This window comes from Phycodurus eques, chromosome 9 (genome assembly GCF_024500275.1).
Source record: "Phycodurus eques isolate BA_2022a chromosome 9, UOR_Pequ_1.1, whole genome shotgun sequence".
Taxonomy (NCBI): Eukaryota; Metazoa; Chordata; class Actinopteri; order Syngnathiformes; family Syngnathidae; genus Phycodurus; species Phycodurus eques.
The window spans coordinates 20,615,718-20,640,990 of NC_084533.1; the positions used below are offsets into that span (position 1 = coordinate 20,615,718).

At 38.8% G+C, this 25,273-nt stretch overlaps 1 protein-coding gene across 3 annotated transcripts in view; it reads left to right on the forward strand.

The window, feature by feature from the left end:
• Positions 1-25,273, forward strand: part of aff2 (AF4/FMR2 family, member 2) — a 153,631-nt gene that overhangs the window by 79,410 nt on the left and 48,948 nt on the right. For all 3 annotated transcript variants that reach the window (XM_061686251.1, XM_061686252.1, XM_061686253.1), the window contains exons 5-6: positions 15,946-15,990; positions 22,559-22,645. In XM_061686251.1, the coding sequence (XP_061542235.1) occupies positions 15,946-15,990; positions 22,559-22,645 (132 nt within the window). The remainder of the gene's footprint in view (positions 1-15,945; positions 15,991-22,558; positions 22,646-25,273) is intronic.

The following is a 25,273-nucleotide window of genomic DNA, read 5'->3' on the forward strand; positions in this document are numbered from 1 at the left end:
GAGTAGCCACTGGTGCTTTGTATCTCTGTTCCTAACACCCTAAAATCCCCAATTTAGACTTAAAAATGTGTGTAGAGGGGAAGTGAGAGGAAAGATTGAAGAAAAAAAATAGAGGAAGATCAGTAAATAAAAGGGTGAGGAAAAACATAATGCGGTCAGACAAGAAATTGTTTCGATAACGGGTAAAATCTTCTAACACCATTTTATTGTTATTGGTGTATATTTTATATACTATGTTTTCCCAGTGTTACTTGACAAAATGTTTTAATAAAAAGCATTTACATAAAAGCACTTGATCTCTCCCAATATGGCATTCTGACGACACAAGGCCGAGCAAACAGACTGCTGCAGTAGCTCAACTGATTCGGGAAAGAAATGTGAGAATGTGTGCCAAAAGTTCATTCCCATTTGTGCTCCTTTGATAATGTCTATGTATAAAGTACGACACCACTGCTTTGGGCAACAATTTAAACACTCCCACAGCGCACATGTGAAGTCACGCTGTCCTTACAGCTCTGAGCTTGCCGGAGCGCTCCAACTGGCACGTCTGACTCTGCTGAGACGTATCTGCTTGGTCACCTACACATGTTCAGTGCATCTTATTCACCCCATTTCATTATGTTTCTATGACAATATCAAGGAGGACTATACTCCATTGCTAGATGTGAAAAAGGTTCTGATTTCAATGAATTATATAAATGATGAATGATGACCCTTTAAGTGTAATTAAGAAAAAACATACAAAAAAAAAAATTTTGGTAATGGGTTGCCAATACTAAGTTATAGCAGCTGTGGCATATGCTTTTTATATTGGATGATGGTCTAATAAATATGCGAAGCACAGTATACTGAAGTCTCTCAAAAAAATAAGGAAGTCACATTAGATATGCTGATGTTTTGCATGACGGTTATTTGACTTGTTTTGCAAATTTGGAGAAAATGTTGGTAAAATTTTGAATTTTAATTCTTTAAGGGCAATTAACATCAGGGGCTCCAGAGTCACAATTTTTTTTTTATTAGGGATGTTTGATACCACATTTTTTTCAGAGTGCTATCAGTATGAGTACAGATTCCACCGGTACTTCTGATACATAAAATTTCAATGAACCCAATGACAGATAATTGTCAACAAAGACCCTTCTTTCTTTCTGACGCACATGATGATTCACTGATTTGTCAAACCTCCGCAGTGTAGCGCCAACTACTGATGAGTAGGACTTAAAGTCATTTCTTTTGTCTTTTATTTTTATTTATTTTATTTTTTTTGCCTTGAGTATTCGTGGCTGGTATCTTCAGCCTTCACAAGTACCCAATGCCTTGAAATAAGACCGTTATCGACTTGATCAGTCCTCGCCCATCCCTATGTTTTATTTTATTTCTACACTTTCTTTGATGAGACCGTTTGCTGAATGCAGCTCTGTCATCAAGTGATTGTCACAAGATGCTTACTTATAAAAATAACTTCTAACTGCCATAGGAGGTCTACTATGCAGTTTAAAACACAAGAAAGATGGTATTCTTAAAGCAAAAAAAAAAAGGAATTATGTAAATACATCCCCTTTAGTCTCTGTTTAGGTATTTTCTTTCATAGCCTGTCTTAAAAGGGGGCCCACCTTATATTACCTGGAAAAATTATTCAAGTCTACTATCTTGATCAGGATGCCTCCTGAGGGGAACAGAGTATGCAATATTTTGTTACGTGCCCGAGTTGATCATACTCTCACACGTGGACTAATGAAGGAGATGCGATACACTTGCTTGAGCATTTATTCGAAAGGTAAACATTGTTCAGTGTGATTACTACTGACTGACTAGCTGAGAATTATCTAATTTCCCCATTAGTCCAGGGTGAATAAATCATTTTGTAATAATTGATGGAAAATGCTATCTGTTTTATAGTGAAAACCATTTGAAGTCAGAGTTGATGAATGTGAGTGAATAAACAAATACAAACTTGAGTTCTATTCTACTGCTGATGACCCTCCAACTCCCACCCGGCGTGACCCTTCCAAGAGGCACTTATTTAGTTGCTAAAAAGGCATCCTGCCGAGAGCCACACACAGAGACCACACACGCACACACATTCTGCCAAGAGTACAAATCAAATACGCTGCATTTTCCTGCCAAGAGAACAAATCATATATACTCAGCTTGAATGTTGCTGCGCACAAACAGACAAACACAAATCTATCATTCATTGCCTATTCACTGCCCTCAACACCAATGCCATTGGGATGCCTTCTGTATGTGTCCTTTATACTACTTTTCTTTTGTAAGGCCAACCAAAACAGAGGCACCTTTGTCCATCCATCCATCCATTTTCTGAGCCGCTTCTCCTCACTAGGGTCGTGGGCGTGCTGGAGCCTATCCCAGCTGTCATCGGGCAAGAGGCGGGGTACACCCTGAACTGGTTGCCAGCCAATCGCAGGGCACATACAAACAAACAACCATTCGCACTCACAGTCACACCTACGGGCAATTTAGAGTCTCCAATTAATGCATGTTTTTGGGATGTGGGAGGAAACCGGAGTGCCCTGAGAAAACCCACACAGGCACGGGGAGAACATGCAAACTCCACATAGGTGGGGCCGGGGATTGAACCCGGGTCCTCAGAACTGTGAGGCTGACGCTCTAACCAGTCGCCCACCGTGCCGCCCCAATAAAATCAAATGCTTAAAAATATAACTGTAATTGTAGTTGTTGTAAGTAGTGGGAGCCCTGCGCAAGTTTCTCTTCAACGAGCAAGCCAGTCTCGTCTTTTGTTCCATAGCATAGCGTTTGTGAGATGAGATTGTAACCTGGCTTAAAGAAATTAAGCATTTCTCTGTTTCATTGTTTCGATTTCACTTTTCCATTTAATTGTATTTGAGAATAGGCTTGTCTCATCTTTGGTAAATTATTTTCACATGCTTCTAGCATCCATACAGCTGTACGCACCGACACAAGTGTTGCTTTTAGTGTGTGTCGCAGTGTTGGTGCATGTTTTATGATACAACTATGTCTATGCATTATTGGACATAACATCTTGTCAATGAAGATTGTGTGTGATTGGATGAAGGAGTCAGTGGAGTAGGGAATGTGAGTGGGGGAGTTTTTTTTTTTGTGGAGGCGAAAGCGCACGCAGCCATTTGACTGAAAAAAAATATCAATGACATCATCGATGAATCGACGTTGACTTGTATCGTCACCTTAGCAATTTAAATTACACAGGCCGGTTTAAATGAATTAACTTAATTTTACCTCAGCGCCATGTTTTTGGAATGTGGGAGGAAGCCAGAGTACCCAGAGAATACCCACGCAAGCCTGGGGAGAACATTCAAAGTCCAAACATGATCCATAGAGGGGAAATTCAGGAGTTACAGCAGCAGTCAGCAGACACAAAAATACATAGTAACACACTTGTATACATTGAGTTTTTGAATGATTAAGTCCCATGTGATTTATTTTTGATATATATATTTTTTTAACTGCCGATGAAAAACAGCAGTAGCATTTTGAAAGCAATCAAGAAGAGAACAGCACACAATGTATCATACGCCATCGAAAGTGTGTGGTAAGCAAACAAAAAATAATTTCCACTCGATATATAAATTATATAAATTGTATTCACATTTGTTGGGGGTCACATTTAAACAGACTGAAGTATATAATGTAGCTAACTTGTTCTGGGCTGTGATTCATCACAAAACATGGCTAATTAATGTATTCAACCTCAACCCAATCTTAGTGCAATTATATGGTCCAGTGGTATTGATCACAGCTTCTGTTCACACTGTCCTCCTCGCTTCTTCACTCATCCGCATTTAACAGCAAAATAATGTTCAATATCTGATAAAGGATTTATGAGACCCCTTTCCGATGGAGTTGTTACAATTATACTTTAAAGGAGACACGTCTGTGACATGCTTTTGTTACCCTAATAATATGTCCACTTAATATGTCGACTGAAAGAGTTTGCATGCTTGAAAACTGTTTTGAGACCTGTGAACATCCAAAGTTGTTAAGAATGGAGAAATGGTAAGGTAAATTGCTAGATTAGGTAAAGATATATTTGGGAAAGATAATTCAGCTGGGGAGTTGAGTCATAAAAGAACTCTATTATACCAAAGCAGGGACTCAGTCTGAACTTCAAATGACCCTGTTTTTCAGTGTACAACTTACACATAAACTCACACGCATACACACAATGCCTTACTCACACTCTAGTGCATGCATATACAACCCCATTTCCAATGAAATTGGGATGTTGTGTTAAACATAAATAAAAACAGAATACAATGATTTGCAAATCATGTTCAACCTATATTTAATTGAATACACTACAAAGACAAGATATTTAATGTTCAAACTGATAAACTTGATTGTTTTTAGCAAATAATCATTAACTTAGAATTTTATGGCTGCAACACGTTCCCCAAAAGCTGGGAAAGGGTCATGTATACGACTGTGTTTCATCACCATTTCTTTTTTTTTTAACTTTGCATCCATAAGAGTCTGGATGGTTCGTTTCCTCTTTGGCCGGGAGGACACGACGTCCACTTTGCATCAGTCCATCTTAGATGAGCTCAGGCCCAGAGAAGCCGGCAGCGTTTCTGGGTGTTGTTGATAAATGGCTTTTGCTTTGCATAATAGTTTCAAGTTGCACTTACGGATGTAGCACCGAACTGTATTTACTGACATTGGTTTTCTGAAGTGTTCCTGAGCCCATGTGGTGATATCCTTTACACATTGATGTCGGTTTTTGATGCAGTGTCGCCTGAGGGATCGAAGGCCACGGACATTCAATGTTGTTTTTTGGCCTTGCCGCTTACATGCAGTGATTTCTCCAGATTCTCTGAACCTTTTGATGATATTATGGACCGTAGATGATGAAATCCCTAAATTCCTTGCAATTGTACGTTGAGGAACATTGTCCTTAAACTCTTCGACTATTTTCTCACGCACTTGTTGACAAAGAGGTGAACCTCGCCCTATCTTTGCTTGTGAATGACTGAGCTATTCAGGGAAGCTCCTTTTATACTCAATCATGGCACCCACCTGTTCCCAATTAGCCTGTTCACCTGTGGGATGTTCCAAACAGGTGTTTGATGAGCATTCGTCAACCTTCTCAGTCTTTTTTGCCACCTGTGCCAGCTTTTTTGGAATGTGTTGCAGCCATAAAATTCTAAGTTAATAATTATTTGTTAAAAACAATAAAGTTGATCAGTTTGAATCTTAAATATCTTGTCTTTGTAGTGTATTTAATTAAATATAGGCTGAACATGATTTGCAAATCATTGTATTCTGTTTTTATTTATGTTTAAAACAACGTCCCAACTTCATTGGAATTGGGGTTGTACTAGATCAAGTCCAATAAGCACAGGGCTAAAATGAAAGACTTGTTTGAAGCAATGTTTCAATGTCGACATTTAATTGGATGGTACATCAACTGCTTATCTGCCGCTTTGCAGCCTGGAAAGGGAAAACACAAGATGAAGGACAAGAGAGAATGGAGAGAGACAGAGAGAGAGAGAGAGAGAGAGAGAGAGAGAGAGAAACCTAAATAAATGTGTGGGGTGGGCAGTAAGTAAGAAAAATAAACAAATGGAATAAGAAGGGAAAGGCAGGGGGAAAAATGGATGCACAGTAGTGTGAATGTGTACATGCATTAAGTGTATGTGTGTATGTGTGTTTCTATGTGTAATTGTGAATATGTAACATCCATTTTCTAAGCCGCTTCTCCTCACTAGGGTCACGGGCGTGCTGAAGCCTATCCCAGCTATCATTGGGCAGGAGGCGGGGTACACCCTGAACTGGTTGCCAGCCAATCGCAGGGCACATACACACCTACGGGCAATTTAGAGTTTTCAATTAACCCACCATGCATGTTTTTGGGATGTGGGAGGAAACCGGAGTGCCCGGAGAAAACCCACGCAGGCACGGGGAGAACATGCAAACTCCACACAGGCGGGGTCGGGGATTGAACCCCGGTCCTCAGAACTGTGAGGCAGACGCTCTAACCAGTCGTTCAGCGTGCCGCCGGAATATGTAACATTCAGCCCCAAATGATTCATAGCATTGCTACAAATTTTGAGTGAACATGATTTTTTTATGTGCTAGGTGGATATACAGTGTTCGCTAGAAATTATACATGAAAGTTTTTGGTACACAGTAGTCACTCTTATGACGTGGCCTAATTGAGCCGTTTTTTGTTTAAAATATTGAATAATAATAATAATGCATTACACTTATATTGCACTTTTCTACATAGATTTGTGAGGCGATAGTGACAAGATTTAATAAAAGTAGACAATAGAAAATACATTTTGTGTGAATGCTGAAGAGCTGAAGCTGCTCTAAAATGCTATGAATTGAGAAGAATAGGGGCTTTCCCACCGCAGGAATCTTTGTAGGAACTTCCCTAGCTACCCTGGTATCTTGAGTTCTCCTCTGTCCCTACTGAAAAAAACTAACAGAGTACAGAAGGTTCCCCTTGGATTATTTTGTTCCTCCTGGTGGGTAGGGTCTTACCGAAAGCTAGCAGGAACAGTTTGAGTGGGCGGGCTGTGCTGACGAACGCTGATTGGTTGACAGACCTCTGTAGGCGTTTACTTTTTCATTCACAGGCCATTATGCGACGTTACGCGAGGCTAGAAATAAGGGGATTAAAATAAATTGAAAAGCAAAATGTCCAAACAGCGATCTTTACACGTTCCCGCTGAGCCTCACTCGGTGGGCAAGGAGCAGGCCAGACAAACTCTGTGCGAGTTTACGTCGGCAGGCTGAAGCCAGGACCGAGTCGGCGAACACCGGCGTGAGGTTAGCCGCGTTTGCCATAGTACAAGACAAGGAAATGAAGCCCGGCTTTCTGTCTGTGTTTATACATTCACAAAGAAAATATTTGCAATGTACAATGTATTTGCAATGTTTGTAATGATCATTCCCAAGATGTTCTAAATTCTCTGAAGAGTTTGAATTTGGAATGAGAGATATGAGCAACTTTTTGTTGAGCGTCTTTCACTTAAATGAGGGTTTTTGTGTGGAAAATGTGGAATTCTGGGGAAAGTGGGAATTTCTGATATGTGAAAAGTAATCTCTTACACCTCCTGAATGTTGGGAATCTTGAATTTTTAATGGTAGTTGAATGTCAAAATAGTGGGTGTAGTAAGACGTTTTTGTGTTCTTCAGCATTGACACAATTACAAGACGTGAAATTAACTATTTTAGAGAATCCGATAATAACGATGTGAAGAAAGAGCGCATTAAAGGATACAGGACAATCTGCAGGTTTTTAGGGACAGCAGTTCATGCAGACATCCTCGGATAACCCGAATGCACACACATGCACCCACACGTACACAGACACATACGCACACACTGTGAGAAGAGCTTGTGATCTATCTCACATGCTGGTAATCCCAGTGATGCCGGTCAGTGCAGCTCTGTAAACAGCTGAAATATGGATGATAACAGGAGCACATGAAACTGCATAAACAAATAGTCTGCAAACAAACAAATAAATAATCCTTGAAGATTTTCTAAACCCGGCTGGACCTCAATCTTCAGAAACTTCAATAGCACCAACTGGATGACTGACGGCTCCCTTTGACACCACTCCTTTTTTTCTATGACAATACAGCAACAGTTTGTCTCTGTGCCAGACTTTGACCTTTCCAACTGTTGACAGTGTTTACAGTACTTCATGTAATCTCTGCAACAATATGAGCCTTTTCCTTGTCAGTTCCTGACAAGAAATCCTGAGAAATGACTGAGATATAACAGGAAGTGAAGCGGTTGAGTTAACAGCAGCTCTCAGAGGACACAGAAAGGGAAAAAAAAATTGCATTCATTAGACAGCAGATTTTATTGTATTTGATACTGTCTTTGTTTTCCCCCATCATTTCACTTTCAGAATTTATTCTTTGGTTGCTCTCTCTCAACACAACACAGGCACAAAAGGAATCTTTTTTTATTTTATTTATTTTTTTAGTAAATGACTATAATTGTGTTTTAATCAATCTAATTGCATTATAAAAGAAACAAGTCACCATGGAATTGTTTTAGTCCCTTGAGGTTAATGTCGTAGTTAAATGTAATCAATATGAAATCCCTTAAACTTCTCAGACAAATGACTGATTATATATTAAATTTTCAGAATGGCGTCACAGAGAACACATTTCATATTTGGGATCACAGAAATAATCATACCAGAAAATAACGGCAGTACTGTGGAGCAGAGGTGGGAGCAGGTCAAATCGAGTTGCCACTAAATTTCAAGCAGGTCAAGTCGAGTCATTACTTGGTTTAAGCAAGTCAAGTCATACAATCTTGCTCCAGTCGCAACATATATTTGAGTGGTAATAAAATGTTTTATTTTACAAATCATAACACTAAAAAAAGTATTCACACCTTGTAAAAGTTACATGAACAACAACTGAGATTATAATTGATTGAATTTATTGGACGGAATTGTTTTAAAGTTGTATTTCAAACTCAATTTAACTGAACTCAATTTCGGAACAAACTATGCTGTGTACTTTGTGGTGACAGCCTTGTAACTCCTACAGTTCTTAAGAGAACACCATTAAACAAAAGCCAAGACTGGCACAACACTGTACAGTATTTACAGTGGATATAAAGTCTACATCTTCCTGTTAAAATGCCAGGTTTTTTGTGATGTAAAAATATAGAGGCTATTTATATATAATAAATATTTGTATTTTTATATACGTTTTTCCCCTTTAATTTGACATAACTTGTACAACTCTTTTTTTAAAATGGAAATCTTTTCGAGACAAGTAAAAATAAATAATAATAATAAAATAACTAGGGATTTGGCTGTGTTCAGAATTAAACAATCTCATTTAGAAGCACTGACTGGACAATTCATTAGATTAAAGGTTATTTTTCATATGCTGTGGTCTCCATTTCACAAACAGTGCACAAAGCTTTATCACAGTGCTGACACAACAGATGATATTTTAATGGTGACACTTCAATAAAAACGTTCAGTAGTATGAAGATTATATTCACACGTAGCTACTCAAAATTTGTACTGTACCTACTATTGGTGGAACGCACTTTTGTCAATGACTTTTTTTTTTTTTTTTTTATCACCGTGATCGTATTGCAAAGTGATCTGATACAGCAGACCTATAACGTACCTAGTATCTTCGAGCACTGACTCTTTCATCCTGCCCGCAAACATCTCTTTTTTTTCAAAGCTGCTTCACTTCTTCTGCGTTAAGGTGTTGGCATTGTATTTTAGGCGCTACCTTCTGCTCGAGAGTGTACCTCGCTTCGCCTCATTAGTAAGTGAGAGAGAGTTGCATGCTTATGGACCGAAATGAAAAGTTCAGACAACTATCATAAACTGTCACACCGCTAGTTACATTACTTAGCTGTACTAAAACGTTCACAATCACATAATTTTTATTTGTAGTCATCCCAAACCAGTCTATGAAACTTTTCATGTTTGACCAGCTAGCTAAACTGTTAAATTAGCTTTCCTGTCTTTTTGAGTGCTTTGTAGTGACGGATAAAGTTAGACATCGTTGTTGTTGTGTCTTTAATGTACAAGTTGCAAAACATGCAGGTTGCCATCAACAACATAATCCTTGAATCCAAATTGCATTATCTTTGGCGCGCCTTCCATCGTTGTTCACTTCACACTGGAAAATGTGCAACTATGCAGACTGTGTTGCCAGGTTGGCGCGAATGACCCCCCCCCAAAAATGTTTATTTCAAAAATAAAGTAAAAGTCTCTGAATTTAAATGCAGATTTACAACTCAAAATGAAGTGACTTGTCCAGTCATGGAGTTCAGGTCAAGTCTCTTAGCTACCAAGTCTAAAGTCAAGTATTTCTTTACTATTGGCAAGCAAGTAAGTTAAGTCATAAAACTGGCAACTCGAGTTGGCCTGAGTCACGTCATTTGATTCGAGTCCCCCTATGTCTTCTGTGGAGTAGGTTGGAACCTCGGTTTATGAATGAGCCGGTGTACAAATTTACAGTACACGGACAATCGGCTCAGTTGCGCCTTTTTTCGCGCTGCGTGAATATCATTGGGTACACATATATTTTTTTGCTCTAAGTTAGCACTCAGCATGCCTCCAGTGGACGTGAAAAGAAAGTGGGGTTTGTGTTTGTGATCTCTTTGTGCAGTTTGGTTTGGCGAAATCTACCATCTATACTTCTGTAATAATAATAACTAATCAGATTTGTATTCCGCTATTGTCAAGAACCAAAGAGGCTTCTCACACACAAACACAGTTAAAAAATAAATAAATAAATAACTAGATTCTCCGTGGAGGCCGCAGGCGCAGCAAAGTCGGGAGCCCTCCGTGGAAGAAGGAGCCGCTAGCTAGCCAGCGAGTGTTAACTGCAACAAGAGAGGTGAAAGTCTGCCCGGGTTCCACGTTTGGCGATGGTACGAGAGCTCGCTCGTGATAGTGTTAGCGAGGCTTTGTGATCTAATGTTTCCCTGTAAATGTCTTAAATTTTAACTTGCGATCTTTCACTACCGTAATGATACAGCCTTGTTTATGATGACAATGGATATCAGTTGCCCAAAATGGCCGCCACATCCCACAAAGTGTTTCCCAAAGCACAGTACTTGGAGCGAAAAGATGTTGCACAGTGATGTTGCACAGTGATTTGCTCGCGAACACACCGTGGGATTTCTTCATAATAATGTCAATAATAAAATGTACTACATTTATTGTTAACATCACACCAATAAAAACAAGGTGAAAGTAATTTCGTCCTTAGGCTGGAAAGGATTATTATGATTTCCATTTTATTTCAGCAACCTTTGTGCGGTAGCATATTGGGTCGTGAACCGACACACGGAACAGAATTAATTTGTAGCAAGGTTACACTATATGTCCAAATACTCTTCTATATAATGTGTATATGCTATTATAGCTTTCAATCGATGAATCGCAGTCCGGACTCCTCGATGATGAGTCTCTCAAGGATGAAGGCTCTTATTGCTTTCCATGTAAGAAAGCTTTATTGAGCTCATACCACGAAGGACACGCGAGCATCTTACATAGATGTTAAATTCTCATGTTATTTGAAGCCTAGCTTTGTTTGACATACAGCGGAACTGACCGGCAGGTCACAATCAGGGTTTCAACAAAAAATGCAACATAAATGGAACTTGACAATTAAATAAGAAAAACATTCAACGAACTACAGGTAACATAAACGCACATGAACGACAAGGATTAAGGTCCTTATTGCGACAAAAAATTGGGCAACCACATGGCTTTTTTCTTTTTCTTAAACCTGTCCTGTTTGGCTGCCATGTCAACTAGAATGGAGGATCGATGTCTATCCGTTTTATGCTGGAACGGTTTTACTGTGCAACTGTATTAATACTGCCTCTGTAATTATGATGGCTATTAACTGAAAATTTCAGTCGGACAGAGCAGGTTTTTAGAGGTGTGCTTGGTGGTGACATTGTTGACGTAGTCATAGCCAGCTCAAGGCGTGTCGCTTACATGAGCCGTAGGGAGTTAGTGTACTGCCTATTTCCAAATCTGTTGGCCTAGATGAACGGCTTTTTTTACAAAAAAAAAAAAAAAAACTGTTCCTGTACCAAAAATAGCATGTTCCACACTTCAGAGATTTGTGTGCCATATTCCTCTTGAACACCATCACTATGTGCGCTCCCTCTCCGCAGAGCTCTATGCGAAAATAGATAGAACTCCTGCCGTCATGGCCATCACATCAATACAATGCCTAGAAATGTCACCACATTCAAAATGGGTGCCACAGGTCAATGCAGTGCCTTTGATGAAATGTCCTCACAATCAACATGTCCACCATGTATGCACGTGTATGTCTGTTGATTGGATATCGTCATATTGTATATTACCCGGAAATGTATCCCAGTCTCTGCCTATATTGCGCCACAACGCCAGGAAACAACAGTGGCCAATTCTGGAACTAACAGAGTTTGTCAACACCAGTTTAAGTGACAAGTGGAAACTATTTCTGGACACATGTACTGTCCAGCCAGTCCGTTATTTCCGATATCAGTTAAATCGGGGTCCCTTAAATCAAGGTTCCACTGTACTGTTCTTATATACTGGAGCAAGTAACCAATTTGTGTCACAAAAATTGTTGCTCGACAATTTCAAATTGTACAAATTGTACAAATTGCTAGACAAATTCAAATTGTACAAATTCCAACTGTACCTTGAAGGTATCTGAATGTGATTGGATAAACGAGTCAGTGTTTGCCTTCAGGACAGCAGCCAGATTGTGTGATTGAGCGAGATTGTTTCAAGTTTGCACAGCAATTTTTTTACATTAATTTTATTTTTCTACATTGGCACAATCAAGTTGAGAAAAAGAACAATGACATCATTGATTATTCGACATCAACTCGACTATCGTTATCTTAATGTCGACTACAAAAAATTGGGTCCTTCAACACCAAGGGTGCGTGTGTCTGTGTGTGTGTCTGGTGAGGAGTAAGTGGGAGAGAAACCCATTGTTCGTGTGTTCATGTGTATAGACGTCTATCATCTGAGCAGCTATTTCAGACAGAAAAGGATTTCTGCCTCAGTAATTGCCTTGGTTTTCCACCCAACTCACCGCTGACTCTTTTTTTTTTATCTTGTCATTCTTAGTTCCATCCCTTCCCCAGCAGAGACATCATATCTGTTTTTTTACACATTTTTTAAAGTTCTGCATTATACTGCAACCATATCTCAGTACCTAACTTTACAAACACACTTATAAACATACACATTGCAACACTCACATTACCATTCAAATATAATACAGCTGGTTGCTTTTCACAGAACCTAGAGGCTTTTGTGTGAGTGGTGTGTCTTTTATTACAATACATTCGGTATGCCATCCTGTCTGAAGGGGCATGTAGCCAACTGGAAACAAAGACCAAACACTGGTAGCCGTAGCAACATACTCCTGTTCCAGATATACAGATGGAAAACATGAGCAGTTTAATTTGAGGTTGATGTTAGTTTAACGCTATAGAGTTTAATCGATTCCCACCTCTAATATATATATGTACATTGTATATATGTATGTATCTCTCTCTCTCTCTCTCTCTCTCTCTCTCTCTCTCTCTCTCTCTCTCTCTCTCTCTCTCTCTCTCTATATATATATATATATATATATATATATATATATATATATATATATATACACATGTGTGTGTGTGTGTGTGTATAATTATTATTATTGTTATAAATATTATAACAATATATATATATTATTATGATTATATATATATATATATATATATAATTTAAACCATTATTTGTTTTTGTTTTTTACTCTTCACATGCCAGGGAGGCTTCCACTGCAAACATCCCTGAGATGATGCTAGCTGCAGTAAAATGCATAGGTCTCTTGTGGGATTCTGAAATAAAACTGTTATTTTCAACGAGCTTTACATCAGTTGTTTGGTTTTGTGGGGTTAGGAAATCCAACATCAAACACTGCCACGATAGGCAATCTGCTATCACCTCTATTTTTGTCTAAATGGCGTGGTCGGCTTCTGCGTGTGAACCCATCAAATGTAATAATCTTCTGAGCTCCCTCCGTAATACTTGCTTCATGAGAGAGCTTCTCCATACCGCATCATACATGCTGGAGAGTTGCCAGGTTTGCGTGTACTACTCAAAAAAAAAACTTTCTTTCTTTTAGAAACAAAACTCATAGACAACTGGAAAATACATGTTTTCAAGTCGTGTCTTTAATAAGATTTAGCTAAGCAAGTCCCAAGTGCTAAAATTGGTTACTTGAGTTTGACTCAGTCAAGTCATGTGACCCGAATCCTGACACTATACCAATAGCCTGCTAACTATTACCACCCAGGATTACCATAATTGTATCTCTCGCAAGAACAGGAAATTAGGAAGATTTTTAAACTATGGAATTGACGAAGAAGCCATAAGCCAAGTAGAGGAAGTTATTAACATACAGTCTGCCTGTAAGTGGAACTGAGGCTGTAGTAAAACATGCAAGAATCCAGAGTTATGATATTTCCTTGAGTCGTCTTGATTAAACCAATTTTAAATTTGTAATCTTCTCTAGTTAAACTCTCAATTGTTGTATCAATTTAGTATAATGCTGTGTAAATATTTCTTTATAAAATCAAATGTTCCAATATATGGAGAGGGGTCACATATTGCGTGCTAAATAGTGGGCCTGTTTCTCGATATATATAGCTCCAATTTGCTATGTTTACGCATTGCTATAAATGGCTGTACCTCATTATTAACGAATGAATGATAATATATTGTTTCACTTTTATTGGTCAAGTACTTTTTTGTTACATAGCATATGCCAGTGTCCCTTGTGGTTTTAATAGCTGTAATTCACGATGAAGATGATGTCATCGTCATTATCGCGGGTACTAAATGTTTCCTGATGCTCGTGTTGGGGCAGTTAGTGATGTTATGCGACAGAGGTTATGGTTATGGAGGGATTTGCTCTCCTCTCCTCCAGCTGCTCCTTTATCCCTCACTCCTTCTTTATTGAGCCTGACTGGGAGCGCCAAGCCAAGAACTAGTCCATCACACTGTTTTATTTTGTTTTCAAATGCTTTTTGGAAACACTCATTTGGCCGTGGCATTTATACTTGTGTGGGGTGCATTTAGCTAACAATGCAGTGTGCAAATCCAGCAGAGACAATAATGATTTGTTTCGAATAATGCTAGAAGTACAACATGCGCTTTGGCTGAACTCACACAGCAAAGCGCAGCTGTTCCAAGAAACCCATTTGTTTGGCTCATGCTTTCATTTTTATGGGAGACTTTTCATTGTTTACTTTTGTTTTGACCATAACTAAAACTCAAGAATTTGGTTAGTTGTGCCACCTTTCTAAATAGATAAAGTACTGGTAGTCACTTTGTAGTCTTGGCATTAGTATCTCTTATCGTGGTGTGACAAGACTACACAAAATATAATTGATCCCCAAACTGTAAGGACTCCTTTCTCTTTGTCCAGAGCAAAGACCCGAACGATATCTGGTCCAAGATTCTGTAAATAGCCAGGTTCAATTTAGAAAACCTTAGAAGGATGCAATGGATCTATAGTCATTCATCTGACATGATGTTATGAGATTCTTTCTCATGTATATTCAATTGGACTTCAGGTGACTGGTGTGCATTTGGGGGGAGGAGTCAAGTGCAGGTTACAAAAACTCTCCTCTGTATTTCTTCAGTATGAACTTCACTGCAAATTACAGCTATAATCAAATAAATCATTGTTACATGAATACCACTCTGACAGTGTAAATCAAAGATATTAAGTCGAACAATCAATGTATTTGAATTTTTACATGAAGATACTAACACAGGAGTATTTTTTAAAACACATTGTCGTTGCTCCTGCACAATAGCCCATAACAGTAAGGTCCACCGTAGCTAATCAGACAGCATCCATCCATCAAGCCATCTGTTTTCTATACCATTTATCCTGTTCTTGGTCGCAGGGAGATGGAACCTATCCTGGCTGACTTTGGAGGGGCGGAGGACACCCTGGACGGTCGCTAGTCACTCATGGGCTCATATAAAGACAAACATTCACACTGCCATGCCGCCATGCTGTCAGGGACTGCAATCAGAAGCATTTATAGGAAAGGCAGCATGAAAGCACGGGGGAATTATATTCACCCATGAGAAGTGATTATGTATGAGAGAGTTAACACTAAACATTAGAGCCCCGTCAAATTGAGCCTTAATTGTGTAGTGGTTCACACAGCTGACCTTCACAGCTGGGATGGGATCTCAAAGCATCCATACAGAAAATATCTGAAATATAGAAAATATGAATGGATGATAGATATTTGAAGCGCTGCATTTGTATTCCTCAACAGATTGTCCTTTTGTTGTATGTAACTTGAGCCATATTATGCTTATCACAAATGTTTTCTATTAATACTGACAGGTTTTTTTTGTCTTCCTTTTGGTTTCTGCAGGTCAACCTTCCAAATGACTCCAGTTGTGTAGAAGAGATCTTGCGGGTATGTTGTACACGCACACACTCAAGCACACACACACACACCACACACACGTGCACACACACTGATTGCAATGATCATCAGTGTTTTTAAGGTTCCTTGCAAATGTTTTTTTTTTCTCCCTCTTTAGTGGTAGACAGATTGTAGCCAGGAAGGACAGGATGGAGAGAAAGATAAATACAGGGAATACATGTAATAGTTCTGTTGGCTTGTGTTAATAATAAATAAGCTTTGTCACAATCACGTAATGCAGAAATCTCTCATTCTTTCTACCCTTGTTTCCTAGCTAAATGTCATAAGAATGACATAGATTAACTTCATCACAAACACTTGGCACCCTTATTTATTTTCTGTTTGTTTTGTTGCCTTTTCCCAAAGTGAGTTCAGAGTAGATTCGTCACTTCACCAACCAGGATAGTTGAAGCTGTCAAAGACAGCATATCACATAATGTGATATCAACTTATCGCTCACTTTCCGCTGTCACCCATCACTGGAACCATCCTCTATCTCACGATGTTCTCTTTGTGTGCCTGTTCATCGCTTTCTGCCCTCTGTCATTCACCTCTCCCTCTCACAAATCAATATGCCGGTCAATGGCCTGTGTGACAGATCAGTGTGCTGTGAGCTGCATGAGAAGCCTTATGCCAATAAAATTGGTGTGCTATTGAATTCAATTTGTGCTTTAGCCGTGTCAAGTGGAAAAATCAGCAAATTCGAAATGGGAATATATTTATATATACTTACTGCTATTGAGTTGAGCAGCTCATAATTAATCAACATTCAAGAGATGAATTGTCATTCAACTCAAACAACACCGACTATTTTACTGTATATGTATCGTAGGACATCAAATTGTTAACAGAGGGGGAAAAAAGCAAATTTATAAGCTTGCTTCAGTGAGTTCCTCATGATTTAAACATATCCACATCTTCATCCAAAAGATCCTTTGCCCCGTCAGAATGACTGACTCATTAAAACAACAAAGTGCTGACTGACCAAGACGTTTTGCTCAGTAGTGTAAACTCTTGCGCACAGATCGAATTTAGGTAGTTGAGACAATTGTAAAATGGAGGAGATTCAGTGAAGTCCCTTAAGAAAACACCTTTTGAAAGGACAACGTAACAGCAGATTAGCAAAATCTCATTAATAAAGAGTGCAAACGTACACAGCACAAAATAAACAGAGGAGACCGTATTTTACCCCCCATGGATTAAGACAGGTATGCCTCATTTACACAGTATATTAATAATATATAACTTTGTATAGCTAGCCACCTGCTTTTTTAACAAATTGTCAAGATACGGCATGTCAACTCTGTACTTCAGGGGGTTTTAGTGTGTGTCAATGTGGTTGCAAGCATCTATCTATTTTCTTGTACTCATACGGTTCCAGATGAGTTTGTGCCTATCCCAGCTGACTTCAGGCTAGAGACGGGATACACCCTGGCCTTGTCTCCAGCCAATCACTGGTTGTACACATTGTGGTTGCACGAATCATTTTCAAATATCAAATCCACAAACACAACAAAATGTATTTGTTTTCATTCACTGGTTTTAAGAGGAATGTGATGAAAACAGATGCATCAAAGAACGATGTAGCCTTAATTTTCCCCCAAAGAAATTTGTTTTAATGTAAAAGTGCAAGTGTACTGAATGATGCTATTGTTTGTATTCATTGTTGGTAGTAATGAATTGTAATAAAGTATAATAATAGTAAGCATTTCTGCACTGAGTAGAGATATTGTCACCATAAAAGTGGAATACACATCGTTCATGTTCGTTCGAATGCCACTTGCATGTGCCTCTTCCTAGTTGTTCCACTGGGAAATCACTTTTTCTTAAAATATGCCCTCAGTTATATTGGTGTGTCGCCGGTATTTTACCTTTAACCAAATGAAGCAACACACTAGACAGGTGTGAGCCGCAAGAGACAACCTGATAGAATGACCAGTGAAAACTGAAGACTTTTTGTTTATTGTAATGAATTCAGAAGAATTGTTCCTGGGACTAGCTGACAATAAGACAAAAATCATTTTGAGATATAGGTCTGTGTGTGCTTGACGGAGAGAGTGTGCGAGAGAGAGAGAGAGAGAGAGAGGGGATTTGTGGCTGACTGAGGTAATCGCTCACAATAATATTTATAGACGCAAACACACATAATTAAAATACACATACAAGTTTGTAGATGCATAATCAGGAATGCTGTCTGTCAAAACATAGTCGTTCCTCTAATGTGCACATGTCAAAGAGTTGCCTGGCAACACAATCTACATCAGACATACACACATTTGCACTACACTCACATGGTGTACACGGTGTCCCTGTTTATCGGTGATTCTCAGTGTGGAACGAGTACCACCAGTGGTACGTGGGCTCCCTCTAGTATTATGTGAACGAATCACTGAATTAAATGTTCAAACTGTATAGTGATGACATTTTTCTTCTTTTAATCCAGTACAGTACTTTTTATGTATACTTTGTTTGTATTTAACTTTTAAGGATAATGCAGTTGAATTTGGTGTCTTAGAATTTTCATTTCCAACATTAATTTAGATTAAAAAAGAAATGTATTAAAATTTGGATTTAAGTAATATTCATTTAAGTGCAGTTTTTTTTCACTATATTTAAGATAGGTGTTGATGTTCAAAATATGCCTACTGTTACAGTAGCTTTCAATAATATTAAATATACTTTTTAAAAATACAAACCCAATTCCAATGAAGTTGGGATGTTGTGTTAAACATAAATAAAAACAGAATACAATGATTTGCAGATCATGTTAAACCTATATTTAATTGAATACACTACTGGAGCGATTATGTATGAAATACGAATTGTAATCAATTTAGGATAAAGTAATAAACTGGGAGCAACGTTGGCGTTACTTCCGGTTTATCGTAATTTTGATTTAATTGGTAAAAATCAAACTAATGTCTTGAAAAGGGCACCACGTAAAATATTTCCAGTTTAACTTTAGGCGAAATGACGACAAACCTTTTTAATCAGTCTCAGAATCTGGAGGTCGCGACACTCTACGACATTTTGAGTCCTAGGTTACAGAGGTTTACTTAAATTCAGAACACACAAAATACGACCACGAGTGGAATTTCATGGTATATTTAATGAAACACACAACTACAACAAGAACATAACACTAAGGGTAAACGAAAGAAAGAAAATAAGGCGTACAAAAATGGAAAAGAGGACATCGTGCGTGGTCGCTGGGCTAAACTAAATGATAAATAAATGATAAATAGCCTGAATCTTGTCCACAAATTTGAGTAAATAGGTTTTAAAATAATCATCTCAAACACTCCCAACTTTGTACTCTCACGCGTAGAATCATTGTTTAAACTTTGGTCGTGGCAGATGGGTTGCTTATTGTTTAATACAACATTTCGTACTGTTTGATTTCAAATCATGAACCGCTTTCAAAATCATGCAGAGGACCTGTCAAAGTGAGAATGGGGACACAGACACCAAGGAATACATTTGGAATATTTCTACAGAGTTTGCAAGGTATAAAAACGGACATTTTATCTTCTGTTAACAAACATCAGAGGCACGGCCACAAGTTCTGGCGCTTGCAGTTGCTCTCAACGCCAGTGGGTGGAGCCTCACGCGCGTCGGTGGATATTAACCACATAGTCTTCCCCAACCATTTGGTCTGGGAAAGGGTGTTTTGAAGACAGGAATCAAGATTTGACGGTTAAGGTCCACTTAACGTACACCAGTCATTGTCGTAGTCGCCGTCTTCAATTAAATGTAGGTTGAACATGATTTGTAAATCATTATATTCTGTTTTTATTTATGTTTTACACAATGTCCCAACTTCATTGGTATTGGGGTTGTAAAACCTCTCTCTCATTTTTGATGAACACCTAGGCCTACGATGCTACTATGTTTTAACATGGGCATGATGGTGGTACTGGATAGACAAGTGTTTATTTATTTTTTTGAGGTTATACTTGCTGGAAAAAGTTTGAAAACCACTGGAATAGATTAAACATTGCAGCTCACACACATACATACGCCCCTATAAACATGACTCATCCAATGAATCATCCACTCCACTGAGGAGGTGCTTGAGTTGTGACGTCAGTGATCTTGTATAGACCTTTCACACTGTGAGCTGTGTGTGGCAGATGAGTGTTTGTTTATGTGTTTAAATCAGTGTACAATAACTTAACTGCCACCAAAAAAACAAAAAAAAAAGTTACATCAGACTTGCTTGAGTCCCAGTCTAGCTGAGTAATAGACTACAATGACTCGCAGTATTCAGACAATGACATATTTGTAAACAATGTTTGTAGTATACCACACCACAATGGAGTTAATGAGTGAAAAGTATTGTCTCTCACCTTGTTCAAATACTTTTTCGCGCATGAAAATAGAGCTACTCTACATAACGTTAAATGAAAAATGACATATTTTTGTGAAATCTCTTTAAATAACACTGTGGGCTCTATTTTCATGACTAAAATCATAAAAATGCTGTCATTGTCCAAATACTTCAAAAACTGCCATATATCATGAAGTGCTGACTGTAAACCGCAAGTTCCGCAACTTCTCCCCTGAGTTTTAACTGCCTAAAGAACGATGTGTTTCATTTGTGGAAGTTCTCATCTATTCTTACTCATGACTACCGGTAATAATGCATTTCACTTACATACTTATCTTTCAAGAAGCAATTTCACACACTATTCATTCACACCACAGTCACACCCCGGTGGTGGTAAGCTACTTGTGTAGCCACAGCTGCTCTGGGGCAGGCTGACGATAGCGTGGTTGCCATTCTGCGCCTACAGCCTCTTCGACCCCCACCAAACATCCAACCACATTGATTCATGGTCAATGCGGGTTAAATGTCTTGACCAGGGACACAACGACTACGAGCGCTTGGGCGGGAATACGAACTGGCGACACTCCTGTTGCAGGGCATACACTTACTACTGCGCCATGCCACTCTAGGATGCGGTTATTCTTAGCTTATCCTTAACTCACCAAAATCATTTTTAGTTTTCATGAGTTTTTCAATTAACTCCATATTGAAGTGTTAACCTTTGCATTTCTAAATCAAATCCGCACACACTGAAGAACTCCGATCAATATTCAATTCTGACCATTTCTAAAAATCACGCCCTCATAATGCTGAGAACATGGCATTTTATATTTATGTGCATAATAGGTTGTGGCACTAGCAGTCTTTTCCTTTTTACTTTGTGCTATTTTCACTTGTTTATTTCCTACCAGGTTGCCAGTTTTTGGTTGTAATCCGCCCTACCTAACATTGGAGTGTTTCGTTCAGCAGACAGCGAACACCTCTCTAAATGAGGCAAAATGTTCTTGCGTCAAGCAGTTTATTTGTCATAATGTTAAATTTGAGTAATTTTAACACAGCATCATTGCCATTATCATTAGGCAAACATACTGTAAGTCCACTAGTTTAATGCTATCATGCAAAGGGAAAGACCATAGACAGGCTAACAGAAATTGACTTGGATATTGCTGTCATTGCAAACCATCACACAACTGTTACGCTATCATAAACACGGCAGTAACATATACAGATAGAACATCCAACAATGCTCAAAGGCGTCGTTCTTCTAAGGTGTGCACACCACAGGGGCAGCACAGCATGCACAACGTGCGGCTTAAAAAACAGTTTGCTCAATACACCAAATTGTATGATAATTGTGTCTGCATAATGCAAAATGGTATTCATTTAATATCCATTTAAGCGTTCTGTGTTTCTGTTGTTGTGATAACCTCATTTAGCTACATGACATGGGATGAATACAAAAGAAATGCAGTATTATAAAGCAGTGCATTTCTATACCACTGCAAACTACAATTACAATAATAAACATATTGTTAATGTAATCCCTCCCCAATAGTGCCAATTAAATCTGGGCATTATTGTCATTAGTATAAAGAGCTTGTAAAGACATTTTACTTTGCTCTGGGAGCAGATTTTTCAACAGAGGTATCAACTTCCTTTACACTGTTGTGCTTTGGAGATTCAATAGCACTGAGGAACTAACACACACACACACACACACACACACACACACACACACACAAAGGCACATCCAATGTTTATTCTGTTAACTAGTTAAAGCTCCCACATATTGAGGCTGGAATTGATTGTACTGAGAGACTGTGATTAGTAATTAAATCACAATGCTGTAGCACTGCCGGCGTTTAGCTTTTAATGCAACCAGCTGGAGTAATCTTTTATTTTGGACACTGAACACTCTACACTTAGTTCATGCTCAGATCCCTGAGTGTGCTGCCAGTTGGCACTTCTCACTTTATAATCTGAGTTATAATACAGTTCAGTCAGATGTGCAAGTCTACAAAATCATAACTGAAAGCTACCTCTGCATCCAAGTCCTTGTACAATTAAATCCCTGTTGTCAGATTTGCAAACTATTAGTCCGAATTTTCACAGTTTATACAGATTTGTACTTCTCTTTTGTTTGGTCCATACATGTAAATTAGATCATCTAGAATTGTCAAAAGCACTTAATAACAAGTGTTTTTCTACTGTATGTGTGTTTGAATTTAGGAGATGACTCACTCCTGGCCACCCCCTCTCACAGCCATTCACACCCCTGGAAAAGCGGATCAAACCAAGTTCCCCATTCCGAGCAAGGTTAGTAAGGCTTTTCCTCCCTCACCTTCGCGAGTAAATAATAGTATATGTTTGTCTCTTCATCTTTACCTGTTGTCACTTAATTTGTACGAACATTCTTAATAATGAATTACAAATATGTCTTTGGTCATTTATCTATGCCGGCGACATAGTGACAGGCAGAGCAATTGCAGTTTTTCCCCAGTCGCTTTGATACATTTCCCGAATCAATCTTGAAATTTGCAAAACAGTAAGTGCATTTCTCAGAACAATTTGTACAAATCACAAAACACCATGGATTACCTGCAAAAGCCTGTCTCTGGCTCAAAATCCTTAGTTCATCTCTCAAAAGAAAATATATGTCAATGAACATGTCAGTGGCATCAGAATGCCAAGTCCTTGTGTCGGCGTTTACAGATGAGAGTCAAATTGCTAAGTCATGTTTTATATATAACAGTGTACTCTGGAGGGACTTTCTGATGTAAACTATGGCTAAAGTTTTGATGACAATTATTTTAAATTGTAAATCACACTTGTGTATGTGGGAGATTGATAGCAAGAGACTGGACAAGATTGACATCTACGCTTTTACTGTTTGTACTGTAATTTGCTAACAGCTCATCTGATTGCAATATAAAGGAAAAGACAGCACTGTATAGCATAAAGAAGAAAACAAAAAAAGTAGAAATGTAAACATAGGACAATTTCGTTTGGGACAACTGTCCATGCAGTGCTGGGATTACAGTGCAGTCTTCCTCGACCTTAGCCCATTAGAAATGCACGTTCGTCCATCCCTTGCCATGCAGCGTCACTCCTTTTCCTCTTCTTCTCTCTGGCTGTTGACCCCATCCAATTCCTTGTCCTTCCATTGTCAGACATTGGAAAAACATTTTGTGCTCCAGTTATATACTGTATACAGATGAAACCAGATGTTAACATTTACTATATAAAAAGACCCCTACGCATTTTTTCCTCACTGTCTGACATGGCATCAGACTAAACCTTTACTGTTTAAAATAATTATGATTACCAACATTATTTCCATTTGCTGAAAGCCAGAATAATGAGAGGAGTTTTATTTTGTATGGTTATTATTTTTGTTTATCCATCCATCCATTTTCTGAGCCGCTTTTCCTCACGAGGGTTGCGGGCGTGCTGGAGCCTATCCCAGCTGTCATCGGGCAGGAGGCGGGGTACACCCTGAACTGGTTGCCAGCCAATCGCAGAATACATGGAAACAAACAACCATTCGCACTCACAGTCATGCCTACGGGCAATTTAGAGTCTCCAATTAATGCATGTTTTTGGGATGTGGGAGGAAACCGGAGTGCCCGGAGAAAACCCACGCAGGCACGGGGAGAACATGCAAACTCCACAAAGGCGGGGCCGGGAATTGAACCCAGGTCCTCAGAACTGTGAGGCTGACGCTCTAACCAGTCTTTCACCGTGCCGCCTTATTTTTTTTACATGATTTTTATTTATTTATTTATGTATTTATTTATTTTTAAACTGTATGACTTAAGTCAAACTTTTTGGATATCCTTCCACAAGCTTCTCGAAAATAGTGAGCAGGAAGTTTGGCCCATTCCTCCTCACAGAACTAGTGTAACTGAGCCAAGTTTCTAAGGCAAGGCGAGGCAACAGTTTGAAAGCATTTAAAAACAAAGACACTAAAATTACTACAAACGTACAGTGCAAGAAAGATCATTTAAAAATGGAAAAGCTCTAAAATGCTCAATCATAAGCAGTTTATATACGTAAGTGTGTATTTATATTCTCTTAGCATTTCTCTAATGTATTCAAGATTTAAACTGTTTTGTGATTTATTGACCAGTAGCAAAAATTTCTAGTGTATGCTATAGCTGATTGGTAGCCACCTTGCTTGCACATGCCTTTTCAGGTCTGCCCATAAATTTTCAGTAGGATTGAGATGAGGGTTTTGTGATAAGGGCCACTCCAAAACATTGACTTTGTTGTCCTTAAGCCACTTTGTAACCAGGTTGGCAGTATGCTTCGGGTCATTGTCAATTCTGAAGACCCATTTGCGCCCAAGCTTTAACCTCCTGGCCGATGTTTTGAGATGTTGCTTCAGTATTTCCACATAATGTTCTTTCTTCTTTGCCAACTATTTTGTGAAGTGCACCAATCCATCCTTTAGCAAAACAATCCCACAACATGATGTTGCCACGCCCGTATTTCACAGTTGGAATGGTTTTCTCAGGTTTGCAAGCTTACCCCTTTTTCCTCCAAATGTAACGATGCTCATTATGGCCAAACAGTTAATTTTAGTTTCGTCAGACAGCAGGACATGTCTCCGAAAATAATGTATTTGTCTCTGTGTGCATTTGCAAACTGTAATCTGGCTTTTTGATGTTTCTTTTGAAGTAATGACTTCTTCCTGGCAGAGTGGTGGCCTTTCAGCCCATGTTGGTAAAGAACAGTACTCGTTTCATTTATGTATAATGACACACTCTTAAGGTGGCACGGTGGACGACTGGTTAGAGCATCAGCCTCACAGTTCTGAGGACCGGGGTTCAAACCCGGCCCCGCCTGTGTGGAGTTTGCATGTTCTCCCCGTGCCTGCGTGGGTTTTCTCCGGGCACTACGGTTTCCTCCCACATCCCAAAAAAATGCATGTATTGGAGACTC